Genomic DNA, 13,091 nt, shown 5'->3' with positions numbered 1-13,091 from the left:
TTCCAACCCCAACGTGTGATATATTATTGGATAGATATTTAAAAATGAATAAGGGTTTACTAAGATCGTTTTTTTAAAATATTAATATTTTCGGAAATAATCGCTCCTAAAGGAAAAAAAAGTGCGTCCCCCCCCCCTCTAACTTTTGAACCATATGGTTAAAAAATATGAAAAAAATCCTAAAAGTAGAACTTTATAAAGACTTTCTAGGAAAATTGTTTTGAACTTCATAGGTTCAGTAGTTTTTGAGAAAAATACGTAAAACTACGGAACCCTACACTGAGCGTGGCCCGACACGCTCTTGGCCGGTTTTTTTAATTCGTAAACTGGCTTGAAGTAGCAATTAAATAATGAATTTAATTTAAACACATGAAGTTGTGGGTTGTGTTTTTGGGTTATTTTATTAAAAAAAATTGTACTTTTTAAATGGGGTCATACAAGTAGAAACAGGCATTTGTATATGTTAACTAGCTTTTTCCCGCGGCTTCGCCCGCGTACGTAATCATGTTTTCCCATACAAACTCTGGACGTCCATTTCACCCCTTAAGAGGTTAATTTTGAAAAGTCATTTCTTATTAGTGCTCCTCTACATCTTATAAGGAACCTACTTACGTGCGAAATTTGAGATCTCTAGGACCAGCGGTTTCGGCTGTGCGTTGATATGTCAGTCATCGGTTTCGGCTGTGCGTTGATATGGTTTCTTCTTTTATATATTTAAGTAGACCACGAACGTCAAGGTTACAGTTGCACGTCTTATTAGCAACGCCTACATATCGCAGGAGAATACATATCAATTATCACCAACTAATTGCTAATAACTATAGCGGATTATGCAACACAAACCCACCGGAATTAGAGGGATATGTTCGAATTAATGAACTACTATACAATTCGGTGATTGGACGTGTTAATGATGTTCGACTGTTCCACATATTTGATAATCTATACGAATCGCGGCCATACATTGGCTAAATTTGAATTGGGAATGGTAATCGCAGTGATTTCAACTGCGATCTGTATTTTGTTGTTGATTGCGAAGCTTTATCGACTGTATCAAACTAAAATGACTAAGCGTGGATATATACTTACCACACTTTATGTTATTTTCACTCACATTTTGGAGTACCTAGGTACCACATGGAAGATGTTTCACGAATGATTTTGATACTGTAATAAAGTAAAGGCTCAAGAAGACTAAAAATAAAATTACTTGACGGGAGTTTAGTACGTTTGCGAGAAAATGAAAACAGAGCATACAATATATTTAAATATTTATTAAGTCTGGCAATACACCTAAGTATGCATGTGTTTTTTTATTTTGCTAAGATAGTGCTTATTATCGGAAAATTAAACTTCAGATTTGCTCACAGATAAATTTAAACAAAAGGTTGTAAAAATAAATTTAATTATAATGATGAAAGCAGTGTATTGCGAATATGTATAACGATAAAATTAAACCCTACCCCCATCTTTGGATAATCCAGTTCTATAGGAGGATCGCTTATGTAATGACTGTACTAATAGTGATTCTCAACAATCTCGATCAGTATCAGTGAATTTGAACTTCGTCAAGTACCTAGCAGAAACCTGTTACGATTTCGTCAATCGGTAATAATTTTATTCTTGTTGCTTATTTAATGCCGTAAACTGAACACATATTTAATTAGTTAGGTCTAATTTTGCACTTAATGACCTTGTTAAATTTCAAAGGCTCCAAAATCTAAGAATACAATGAGGTAAACACTCAGGAGGAAACAGGCCACAGATCACGGCTATACTGGCTCATCTTTCGCGGACTCTCGGTTAGCGAAGTAAACAGTTTGTGTACATACCATAAAAATTTCGTACCGGAGGCATGGCGGCAATGGGCAACCCTTTGGATGGAACAACAGCCGTCATAAAGGAGGGCGGCCTTATCTGCGGAGCAGTGCTTAGGCACATTAATTACGATTACGGCCAGTGCGATAGGCAGAGGCCTATGATGCTTGGATGGTGCACACTGCTTTGTACGGACAAATTGCTTTCGTAAAAGGAGGAGGAAGGATTTTTCTCAATAGATGGAAAGTGGCATCTACTGGTACACAGTAGGTACCTTATGACACTTACTAATACTTGAAACTTTCTCTATCCTAATCATAGACAGTCGACGTAATGGTTTAATTTATTATTATTTTGTCTTGTATCATTCTAAATATCAAGAAGTATACTATTATTATTATTTTTTGTAATTATTGTTCAACATCTATTTCTTTTTTAAATTAATTATTGAATTTATTTGAGAGTATTTTCTATTTTTAAAATGTAATATTGTATTGTACCCTAATTCTGATAATTTAACTTTAACTTTGACTTGTAAAATTGTTAATTTTATGAATAAATGAATATGAATAATATGAATATGAATAAGTTGGAAAAAATTGCGCATTGTTTACATTATAGACTTATATTGACCGGGACTTCCGTGATCGAAATATCGGAAATATCGGTAGCTCGACAAAAATCAAAAATGTAATCACGGTCTATATCCCGGTCAATATTAAGTCTAATGAAAATAGCCGTGAATCATTTAAAACTCTTACACTACAGAGGTTTTGAAGCATAGAAAGAAAATAATCCTATTGATGTTTTTTCCAATATGATGCAATATGTTTTTTCAAAATAAATGCTGATTCATTTACAGTCACGCTTTGAAAAGTTGCAATTTTATAGGCTACGCTAACTTATTCGCTTTTAACGTGAGCTTGCGTGATTGCTGTTAGCGAGAAACACATTTTGTGTTCCGTTTTACCAATTTTGGATACGATATGAATAATAATGAAAATGTTGCGGCAATTTCTGAGGACTCGCCTTTGTTGTCAGTCTTGATAATTCTGTTTTAATGCTAAAATATGAAATAATATTGTGTTACCTCCAGATGAAACCGATGTCTGCCTATGTTTTAGGGCTATACAAACTAGAATGGAGTATGCTAGTTATCCAAAATATATTTACTCTTGATTTAGAGATCCAATAGATTCTAGCAGGAAGTGATTTCCACTCCTTAAGCGTTAACCTGATAAGGCGAAATTTGTAGGGTTTAGTTTGAATCGGTGGCAGAGTAACGACGTAAAGATGAAACGTATACTGTAAATACGATTAGATTATGTAAGTAATGTTTTCCGCATAGCTATAATGCATAGGTATCCATAAAACGTCGAACGTTAAGGCAAACGTTCCAGCACAGTGAGCAAATATGTGCCACTACGGGTAGATTCCACCAAACTGTCTGTTACCGAATTTAGCGTTCCCATTTTTTTTCTGTGGGAACTTCCATAGACCTCTGCTGTTTGATGTTACTGGCCCTAAAAATCGCCATGAAAGATTAGCTCAATCACTGCAGTGTAACAGTCCGAGCCTGAGGGCTTGGTCGCCACGCCCCGTGAGAGCACGCATCGCCGCCGGAAGCCTAGCAGGCTTGCAAATAATTACCAACCGATCGCCAAACTGATTAAAATAAAACTTAAAGAACCTTTAGGTGAACACAAAGTGGCCCTTAGCTGTAAGGTTTGTCAAAAAGTAATGGTACAACCACACATACCTAACTAGTAGGCGAACATTTTTAATTGCGTCTTATTCATTGTCAGTTCCCTACATGTTTGTTATGTACATTACAAAAACAATAATAGAACCCGCATCTGGCTTCGTCAATTAGCTTAACTTTCGGTTAGATATATTATAAATAGGCTTGAGCGATATCGTAGGTCCACGGCTTAACTCGATAATTTTTTTGTATGTCCGGAATAGTCCGGATGTTTCCCTCTGAATGTCGCAATTCGCAACCGATTCTTGTGAAAAAAATATTTAAGTATCCAGTTTTCTGAAATTTTCCATGGATGTGGATGGCGCTTAATACTACCTTAACTTGGTTGTGATAATGGCTAGAAGAAGTAATTATTTTTTACTTTTTCATTTTCTTAGCATACCGCAAAAGCTTACAGCTTACAGAGCCACTAATATGAGCTTCTGGAGGTCGTGAACAATATTTAGTTTGAAATGTTTGTTTAACTACATAATAATATAATGCAATAGTTTTCAAGCGGGAATAGTTATCTACGGAGGTGACCAAGTGCCACCATTTGGCTAAATTGCTATTAGTTTGTAAACTAGTTACCGTAAAACTAAATAACCAACTGCAGTCCAAAAGCTGCTAACTATAGTCACACAGAAATTAACTCGAATAACTTCCTTTATCCACTATGATTTGAATGCACTACTTAATGGCAATGCTTACAAAGTAAAATAAATACTGAAAAAGCAACGTACTAATATGTAAAATTGGTTATAAATGAAAAGCTGCGTCTTGATCATTCGATCATGCTTACATGCTGTTAGTAGTTTCTTTTATTGTTGTAGATAAATAGGTAATTTAGGGATAACTTCGCCTTTGTACTGTTCATTACTGTAATTACACTTGTTTTTTGTTATTAATTGTACAATAAAGACTCTTATGTACAATAAAGAGTTTACTACTACTACTAATTTATGACACAATTGCGCTGTAAGTTCTCGAAGACCTCATTGCTTTATTACTACCATCTTGAAATCGTGTATTGCCATTATACACTCGTGTTTGCTTCACGTACATCGATACCAATACAAGCATCCACACAGGAGCAATGGATATAAACAAAGTAAACAGGCGCCGAACTGAACGTACATAATATAGGAAATTGTTTGACTGTTAATCCCCGATATCGACGTGATCGCAAACACAGGATAATCTAAATGAGATTCGACTACACAGATACAATCACGCCCTCTACAGGATTACGTGCTCTGAAGGTGTTTTAAACTAAAATGAATGCTTGAAAAATAACATCAAAGGATTACACGACCGACGAAAGAGTACCCACCCGGTATTGAATTCTTTCTGTTTATTTTCGTACCTGCCGGCTGGAATATTTTTGCTGGAAAGCTGGAAATTGATTTTCAAACAAGTATTCGTTTTTCGAACGCCACTGTCGGACGGTTAGGCGGGTTAACTTCTAAACAATATTTTAATTCTTTTAGCATTTTTTTTAATAAACGTCAGGGGCGGTAACGCTGTACAATAAAAATACTACCATATTTTCAAGTACACAAGTTAATTTATAGGCAATATTTATTCTGATTTATACTGGCTCTTGTGGCTGTTTCTTTTATATACTTACCCAACAAGTTGTAGTGCTAAAAGACTAGTAACTTTAACAGACCTACGCCTGGTAATGAAATTCTGGAACATAATATTATAGAGCACTATAAAGGGTTAGCACTAATTGACGCACGTAATCCAATCGTGGATTAGCAAAGTAATCTTCTAGAAGTTGACTACGCCTCTGTTAATCAAATCATGCGGACATGCCCTAGAAAGTTTGGCCAACTTGGCTAACGAGCATGTATTTACAGGCTGCCAGCTTAGCGTCTGCCGCGAGCGAGAGCCGCAAGATCCTACACAGCCAAGAGATGGGCGGCCGCAGCATCAACCACCCCATGGCGCTGCGGAAGAGGACGCGGCCCGCAAGGCCGCCGAGACCCATGAAGAGGCTTCCACAGGTAAACTAAATAATACTTACTTTGTTAGCGCGATGACCCAAAATGAGTCTCGGCCTACAACACAAGAGCACGCCTTTATATACGCGGTCCAGAGCGACATCACGCCAGCCCTCGCCGACGCCGAGTTCACGGAGATCTACCTCCAGTCTATCCGGCCAGCGGTATTTAGGCGATATACTTAACTAAATAATACTTACTACACTTACTACACTTATATTGACCGGGATAACATACACAGACATGGGTTACCCGTCACCATGGTGCATGTAACCGCGTCAAAATATCGGGAGCTCGAGACAAACAACAAAAAGTAAAATTGACTGTCAATGACGTAAAACATTCAATTTTTCAAACAAAAGAATAAACATAAGCAAGCTTTAAAACCGTATCACAGCAATTCCCGTCAACTTTGTACAAAAATTAAGGGAAAAGTTAAATTTGTTTTTATTAATTTCTATTTTGTTACCAAGATTTTGTTGATTAATTGAGATTTTATTAAGTTTTATTTCGTCATTAAGGTTCTCTAGTATCTATATTTTCTTAATTATAACAATTATCCTGTATATATCTTACGAAAGTCGAATTATATTACTAAATGTTGGTAACAAAATAGGATCAATCAAAATTTGCTGACGTGGCATTGTACAAAGTTGACGGGAATTGCTGATCAATAACGTTCCCAGTTTCAAATTGCCAAGTATCTTTAAACCCCTACTAAGAGGGAATCCTGAAACTGGCAACGTTTAGTATAGCGCAGCGTTTGTTGTTTTTGCACTTATAACCAACACCGCTTTAATGGAATCGCAAACACATCGTGTGCTTACTTGATGGTTTACAGAAATTAGCTCCGTCCACACTACAACGCTTTACAAAGTGTACCAACCCTTTTAAATCTGTGAAGCATGTTTAACCAGAGAAAAAATAATAGTACTACATACAGAAAGGACACTTCTTACAAATTCACAGTTTGACGACGGTTCAGGTTCGAATCGTTTCGCCCTTGGTACTATCCCTTTCGACTATTTAGGGTTGTCAAAAATCAGATAATGGTCTTATCCGTGGTAGCGCATGCAAAGGAACGTTAGTTAGAGCCAACCATAATGATGGCTACTTAACAATGCGACCCGAACGGAGCCGGAATCGCCCGATCGGTACGGTGTTCAATTGTTTAACGTTTTAACGTACTTTTGTCCACAGGCGTTAATAGTCGGGGTCCGCAAGTGCGGTACGCGAGCACTCCTAGAGATGCTGTACCTCCATCCGATGGTGCAGAAAGCGTCTGGCGAAGTGCATTTCTTCGATCGCGATGAGAACTACGCGCTGGGCCTGGAGTGGTACAGGAGTAAAATGCCGCTGTCCTTCAAAGGGCAGATTACAATAGAGAAGAGCCCTAGTTACTTCGTTACTCCTGAGGTAAGCATTGTATCTTAAATCAAGACATTTTCATTAGAGATTAGTAAGATTTCGTGCGGCGTCTTACAGCCATATTTTGTATTTTCGTAACTATTTTTCTCAACTAAATTGTATACTTCATTAGAAAATTAATTCATATTTACCTATTTATAGGTAGTGTCAGTTAAGTGAAAATTTTTCTCTTAGAAGATCTTTCAAGCACGGATCCAGTTTGCCGTACGTGGTAGGCCCGGGGCCCCACTTCACGTGGTCTCAGCCAACTTAGACATTGGTCTAAGCGCCCCCCCCTCCCCCCTGACAGCTCACATTGTCATTTTTTAAGCGCCGACGTTTTTACAGCGGTATAGTATGGAAAATGGTATCACTGCACAGTTGAGCAAACTTTTCATTCGTCATATTTGTTAGCCGCCGACCGCTGTCTTAAGACGTTAGTGTTTGGTGGCCTTTAATCCTGTGTCCGATCCATCTGACGATACTATTCAATCTATTCATTCCTAGATATGTCACCAAATTTTGTTCCTCAAGGTGCCAGAACGAGTCCGCGCCATGAACTCCTCAGTGCGTCTCTTCTCATCGTGCGCGAACCGGTGACACGAGCCATCTCCGACTATACACAACTACGTAGTCGCGCCACGCCGTCGGCGCCAGCGCACGCCATGACGCCATCACATCCAGCGCCTGACGCCGCCAAGCCGTTTGAGCACCTCGCTATATCGCCCGATGGCACCATCAACGTTGCGTATAGGTTAGTTCTTTGGATACCTTCAACGTGCCAGAACTCCTCAGTGAGGCTGCTCCTCATAGTTCGCGAGCTGGTGACACGCACCATCTCCGACTACGATGACTCCATCAATGTTGCATATAGATTTAGATTTAGATTTCTTTATTTCATGATAAAAATTACACTATAAATTTGCTACATGTCAAAATTATGTTTATCTTCTCACCATGATCGTCAAAAATTACATAATAAATTCCAAATAAAAATAATTGTGTCTCCCAATGAGGATCGTCATTTACAAAGAAAGAAAATACACATGCCAAACTAAATAAAATTAATAAATTAAGTTACAATATCATGAAATTATCACGAAGCAAGAAAATATTATATAACAGAGAAATATATGTATAATTATATCATCGGTAATTAAAAATTCAAATCCATGTACTCATTTACAGAGTACATGGGGTTATCTAACAAAAGGTTTCTCAATTTGCGTTTAAATGCTTCGTCACATGGCTCATTTCTCAGATATATATTACTATACATACAGATATATATTACTTCTTTGGATTCTCTTAAGGTGCCAGAGCCAGAGCACCTCCGCGCTATATATTGCAATAACAGAAAAGAAAAATATAAATGTAGCAGATTTTTTAACCCTGGTACATCCATGCAGTCGATCGCGAACGGTCTAAAACGCAAAATGATTACTTGTTATATTACAACATTTGTTATATTACAGGTTAGGTTCGTTAGGTATCTACAAATGGCCGAAGGTCAATCTGCACAGAATAAGAGCCTCGCTACCGCGGGACCACGATATCGCTTTAAAGTGGAGATAAACGGAAAAAATATTGTAGGTATTTTGCTTTCTAGACCGTTTGCAATGCCAGAGAACAGCACACCACTATCTCTTTACCCGCAACGTGGTGTTACCCCAAATAACTCCATACTAGTTCTATGCCTATCGTCCATAATTGTTCTAGGCCCATCGCCATATCACTGTACCACGCATACCTGCACCGTTGGCTGGAAGTGTTCCCGCGGGAGCAGATCCTGGTGGTCAACGGGGACCTGCTCATCGAGGACCCGGTGCCTCAGCTGCGGCGCATCGAGAAGTTCCTTGGATTGGAGCACAAAATTGGTGAGCCAAATACCAGCAAGTAATGAATTAACAAAAAATATTAATTCTCCATACAAACGCTCTCGACTATTTTCCTCCCAGGTTTTTGAAGATAGAGCAATGATTTTTTCAACACAGATTGTTATTATTGTTATCTGTGTCGGACTGTTGTGATTTTTTTTATTTTCTGCTTTTTAAAGACTCTAGAGTCAGTCAAAAATTTCCAAAAACGGCCTTTTTCATTGTGGCGCAAAAAAAGGTGTGAAGGTGGTTTTCCACCGGGAGAGCGTGAATGGGCAGAGCGGAGAGGGAATTGAAATTTGTATGGCGAATTTTAAATTCTCGCCCAGCGTATCTTTGGTGGAAATAGTAAAGATTGACTTGGATGTGCGGGACTTTAATTGAGATATTAGTTAGTGTAAAAATCAACCGTATTGCTTTCTATTTAGAGTATAAATTAACTCGAAGGTGGTATTCTACCGGCAGAGCGCGACGAGACATGGCGAGGCGCGGATTGAAGAGGATGTGCGAGACTTTTATTGAGATATTTATTAGTGTAAAAATGTACCGTATTGCTTTAAACATAGAGTATCGTATGAAACCTACAATCTGTGGCAGGCACGCGCAGGCACGCACGGGCTCGCGCAGGCCCGCGATGGCTATTAATGGCAATTTTTAGTGGAAAAGGGTCCGGGCGATTTCAATTCCCTCCCCGCTCCGCCCTGCCGGTGGAAAACCACCTTGATACTCAAGATTGGTAACAATTAACAAAAAAAGCTAAACGGTCCGATATAGATTATTTCATTGTTATTCAGAATCTCAAATTCCGTTCCGATTGATTAAGTTTTGAAGGAGGAAAGAGTCGAGAGCGGAACCTCTATTTTAAAGATTTTTTTGAAATATCTTTTGACTGAGTTGTTCTTAATGGACAATTTTTTTTCGATAAATCTAGTTAATAACACTTGTATATTTAACTAAAATTTCCAAGTTGAAAGGGGGCTCCTTTCCATTTTAGCATTTTCGCTACTGTATCCTCTTAAGTGCTATTTTACGTACAAGATCAACCAGTAGATCAATCAGCACTAATGAAACAAAAACAGCGGTGTGGATTGTTTGATATCAAACTATTATTTCTAACTTATATATTTGTTTTATTTTTGTACAGGAAGAAGAAACTTCTACTTCAACGAAACTAAAGGCTTCTACTGCTTACGAAACGACACCACGGACAAGTGTCTCCGTGAAACCAAAGGCCGCAAGCACCCGCGGGTGGACCCGGCCGTCGTCACCAAGCTTAGAAAGTTTTTTATACAGCACAACCAGAGGTTCTACGACCTCGTAGGAGAAGACCTCGGCTGGCCCGAGGACTAGGTAACTTGTTACCGGACATATGGACGCACCATATTGTTGTGATCGAATGTAATTCTTACATATCAAAATAAAACATATCATTAGCGCTTAAGGTTTTTAAAATATATGTATACATCTAGACTAATTACAAATTAGGACACCTGGAAATATAAATTTTATTTATTAGTACGGGATGTTTTGTATACAAAATTTTGCTGCACTTTAGTTAGACAATGTAGTTATATACCGATTTCGTTTTGAGTTAATTGTACCAATTAAAGTGATCGTTTATACTGGATATATTACATTATATTTGTTACTTTTGACAGTGTCTACGAAACGGGAACAAAAATTTAAAGCATGAAAGACGCGGTCAATAATTATGATTGTTTAGATCAGCGGAAATCCTTTACAATTATCACGCACTGATTCGATAGACCGACTCACTGGAACCCTGAGCAATATATTTTTAATATTAATAGCTAATAATTAAGTATTACGTGCAAACCTTTACACAGCGTTTTTTATACATTTAGGTATGGATTTTAAAGCTGTTTGTGATCAGTTCGTTCTTAGTATTCACTAGTCGAGCCGTAAGTATCTAAGCTAAGTGTATCTACTAGTGTAATTCCACGAGGATGCGTGTTGTGTACATTTTTCGCTTTCCCTTTTTAGATGTCGTAAGTTTTGATCGTGTCGTGTGACTCGTAAATGTTTTATGTTACTAGTGAATGTGATTTTTCGAATTCTTAACAATATTTCCCATGTTTTCCAAATTCATTGTTGCAATGTTTAAAGTTAGTAATAGCTATTTGTCTTCTTTAGAACGATACTCTTGAAAATCTTAATCCGAATCATTCTGTGTGTGTCTATAATATATCATACATTTCTTTGATCTCAGTGTTGTTATGGAATCGTTGTTGAGTGTGTCGGTCACACTGTAGAATATACACACGATTAAATTAAAGAAGAGTGGAGAGATATCGATATTCAACGCGGGTTTAGGAGTATTGTATTTAAGCGAAACGTCCAAGACTGAAGAGTTAGTTGAGTAAGTTTAAGTAATATTTAGCATAAAGTGTCCAGAGGGAGCGTCGGCGCCCGAGACGACCGGCCGACTGCGGGGTGGCACTCAATGTCATCGTCAATGTTTCATTTCCAAATCACAAAATAGCCAACGAATATTTAAATATTTTGTAAAATGTAAGCCTTTTACGAATGCTTATCCAAAATAATAAAAGTTAACTAAAGTATTTAAATGAACAAGGAAACGAAAAATCTATTTACAATTTGCTCTCTTTCTATTTTAACCATTTTGCCGACCAAAAGAGCGCCTTTAGTATGAAATACCATATTTTCCACAGTCGTAAGAATCTACATTAATTCTGTGACACGGAAACGGTGACAATTTTAAATTAATGAGGCAGTGGTTGACTCAAATTTTCCCTTCGAGGATTTCTTTTATAACAACACGTTGCATAAATAAATTGGATTTGCGTTCGTAGTACTAAAGGTATAACTCTACGTGAATATACGATGTACCAGTATTGTGATGTATCGAAGATACAACTAATATTAGGGAGCGAGGCAACTTTCGAACAAGATACTTACTGCTGACAAATATTTCACAAGTTGCTCAAGTAACTTTCAGTGATAAATAAAAGGTTGAAAGAAACAAAAAGAACAGAAGTAATTTCAGCTACTTGTGTGATTACAAGAATATCAAGCATATCAAAAATATTGCTAGATAAAATAATTATGTAAGATTTAATGTTTGTTTTGTAAGTTAGTTTTATAAAAGTTTTTATTTTTTTCTCCAAGAGAAGTAAATAGAAACTTTTTATAAAACTGACAAAAGTTAACAAATTTATTGAGAGTATAATTTACTTTGTTTTGTTAAAACTTATTTGACTAGTTATTAGATATTTTTAATCACTGTTAAATGTTGTGCACGTTCATAAGGTGTAGTTTAAATTTGATTAGGATAATACTGTTAAATATAGTTACCTATTATTTATAGAAAATTATAGTTTATTATTTATATATTACCTACGGTCATGTATATATATTTTGCAATTCACTTTACTATTTATTTAATTATTTTAGTAAATATTCCTGTATACTACAGATATATATTTTACTTAAATTATGTGCTGTGAACGATTTGCCCAATGCGTTTATTTATTATCTCACAATCAATGAATTTTATGAAAAAGTAATTCCTTACATATCATTAGGTTAAATGAGAATGTTATATATACCAACTAAAATCTATTTTACCCATGTCTTAAATATTAAATTTCCTTGTAAATATCTTTTAAATTCTGTTAATAAGTTAACTGTACGTCTTCAATAAATATGAAGCAAGAGTACCTAATTGTGTTTTAATGTACCTACCTACTAATGTATAGTCAACCAATTAGAATTCTAGGCCACTCTAGAACCCTGTCGTATTGACACTGTGCTTTATTTGCAATAGAAGTCAGTTTGACCTTTACAGTGAAAGGGTTCTACAGTGGCCTAGGATTTAGATCCTTTATGGCGAGACTCATTATATGACTGAAACGAATTGTGATCCCACAATACAAGTATACTGTAAGTACCGTAAAACTACACAACCTATAGTCCGGATTAGTAGGATTACAAGTTTGAGATTATCCCTGTCATTCCTACAATGACTTATTAAAAGGTAACCATATTTTTAAATTAAAGGAAAATTTTAAATATTCACACCACCGGCAGGATTCGAACCTGTGACCTACATTACCGGTGCAATCGCTTTGACCAACTCAGCCACGAGCCTGCTTTCCAGCAGGCTCGTGCATCCGCGTGTGAAATTGTTCATGCCTTCCGTCAATTCCTAAACGACTTAGTGCGTTTCCACATTATCCGATCCGATATCGGATCTAG

The 13,091-nt window shown here is 36.9% G+C and overlaps 1 protein-coding gene across 1 annotated transcript in view; it reads left to right on the top strand.

The window, feature by feature from the left end:
• LOC125227841 (heparan sulfate glucosamine 3-O-sulfotransferase 5) overlaps positions 1-12,553 on the top strand; it is a 96,324-nt gene extending 83,771 nt beyond the window's left edge. Inside the window, 6 exon segments of the mRNA XM_048132214.1 lie at positions 5,425-5,571; positions 6,769-6,984; positions 7,510-7,546; positions 7,549-7,729; positions 8,695-8,852; positions 9,997-12,553. Coding sequence (XP_047988171.1) covers positions 5,425-5,571; positions 6,769-6,984; positions 7,510-7,546; positions 7,549-7,729; positions 8,695-8,852; positions 9,997-10,202 — 945 coding nt within the window. The 3' untranslated portion in view covers positions 10,203-12,553.
• The last annotated feature ends 538 nt before the right edge of the window (positions 12,554-13,091 follow it).

The sequence above is a fragment of the Leguminivora glycinivorella genome, chromosome 7 (assembly GCF_023078275.1).
Source record: "Leguminivora glycinivorella isolate SPB_JAAS2020 chromosome 7, LegGlyc_1.1, whole genome shotgun sequence".
Classification (NCBI taxonomy): Eukaryota; Metazoa; Arthropoda; class Insecta; order Lepidoptera; family Tortricidae; genus Leguminivora; species Leguminivora glycinivorella.
This window is presented reverse-complemented; position numbering and strand designations above follow the sequence as displayed.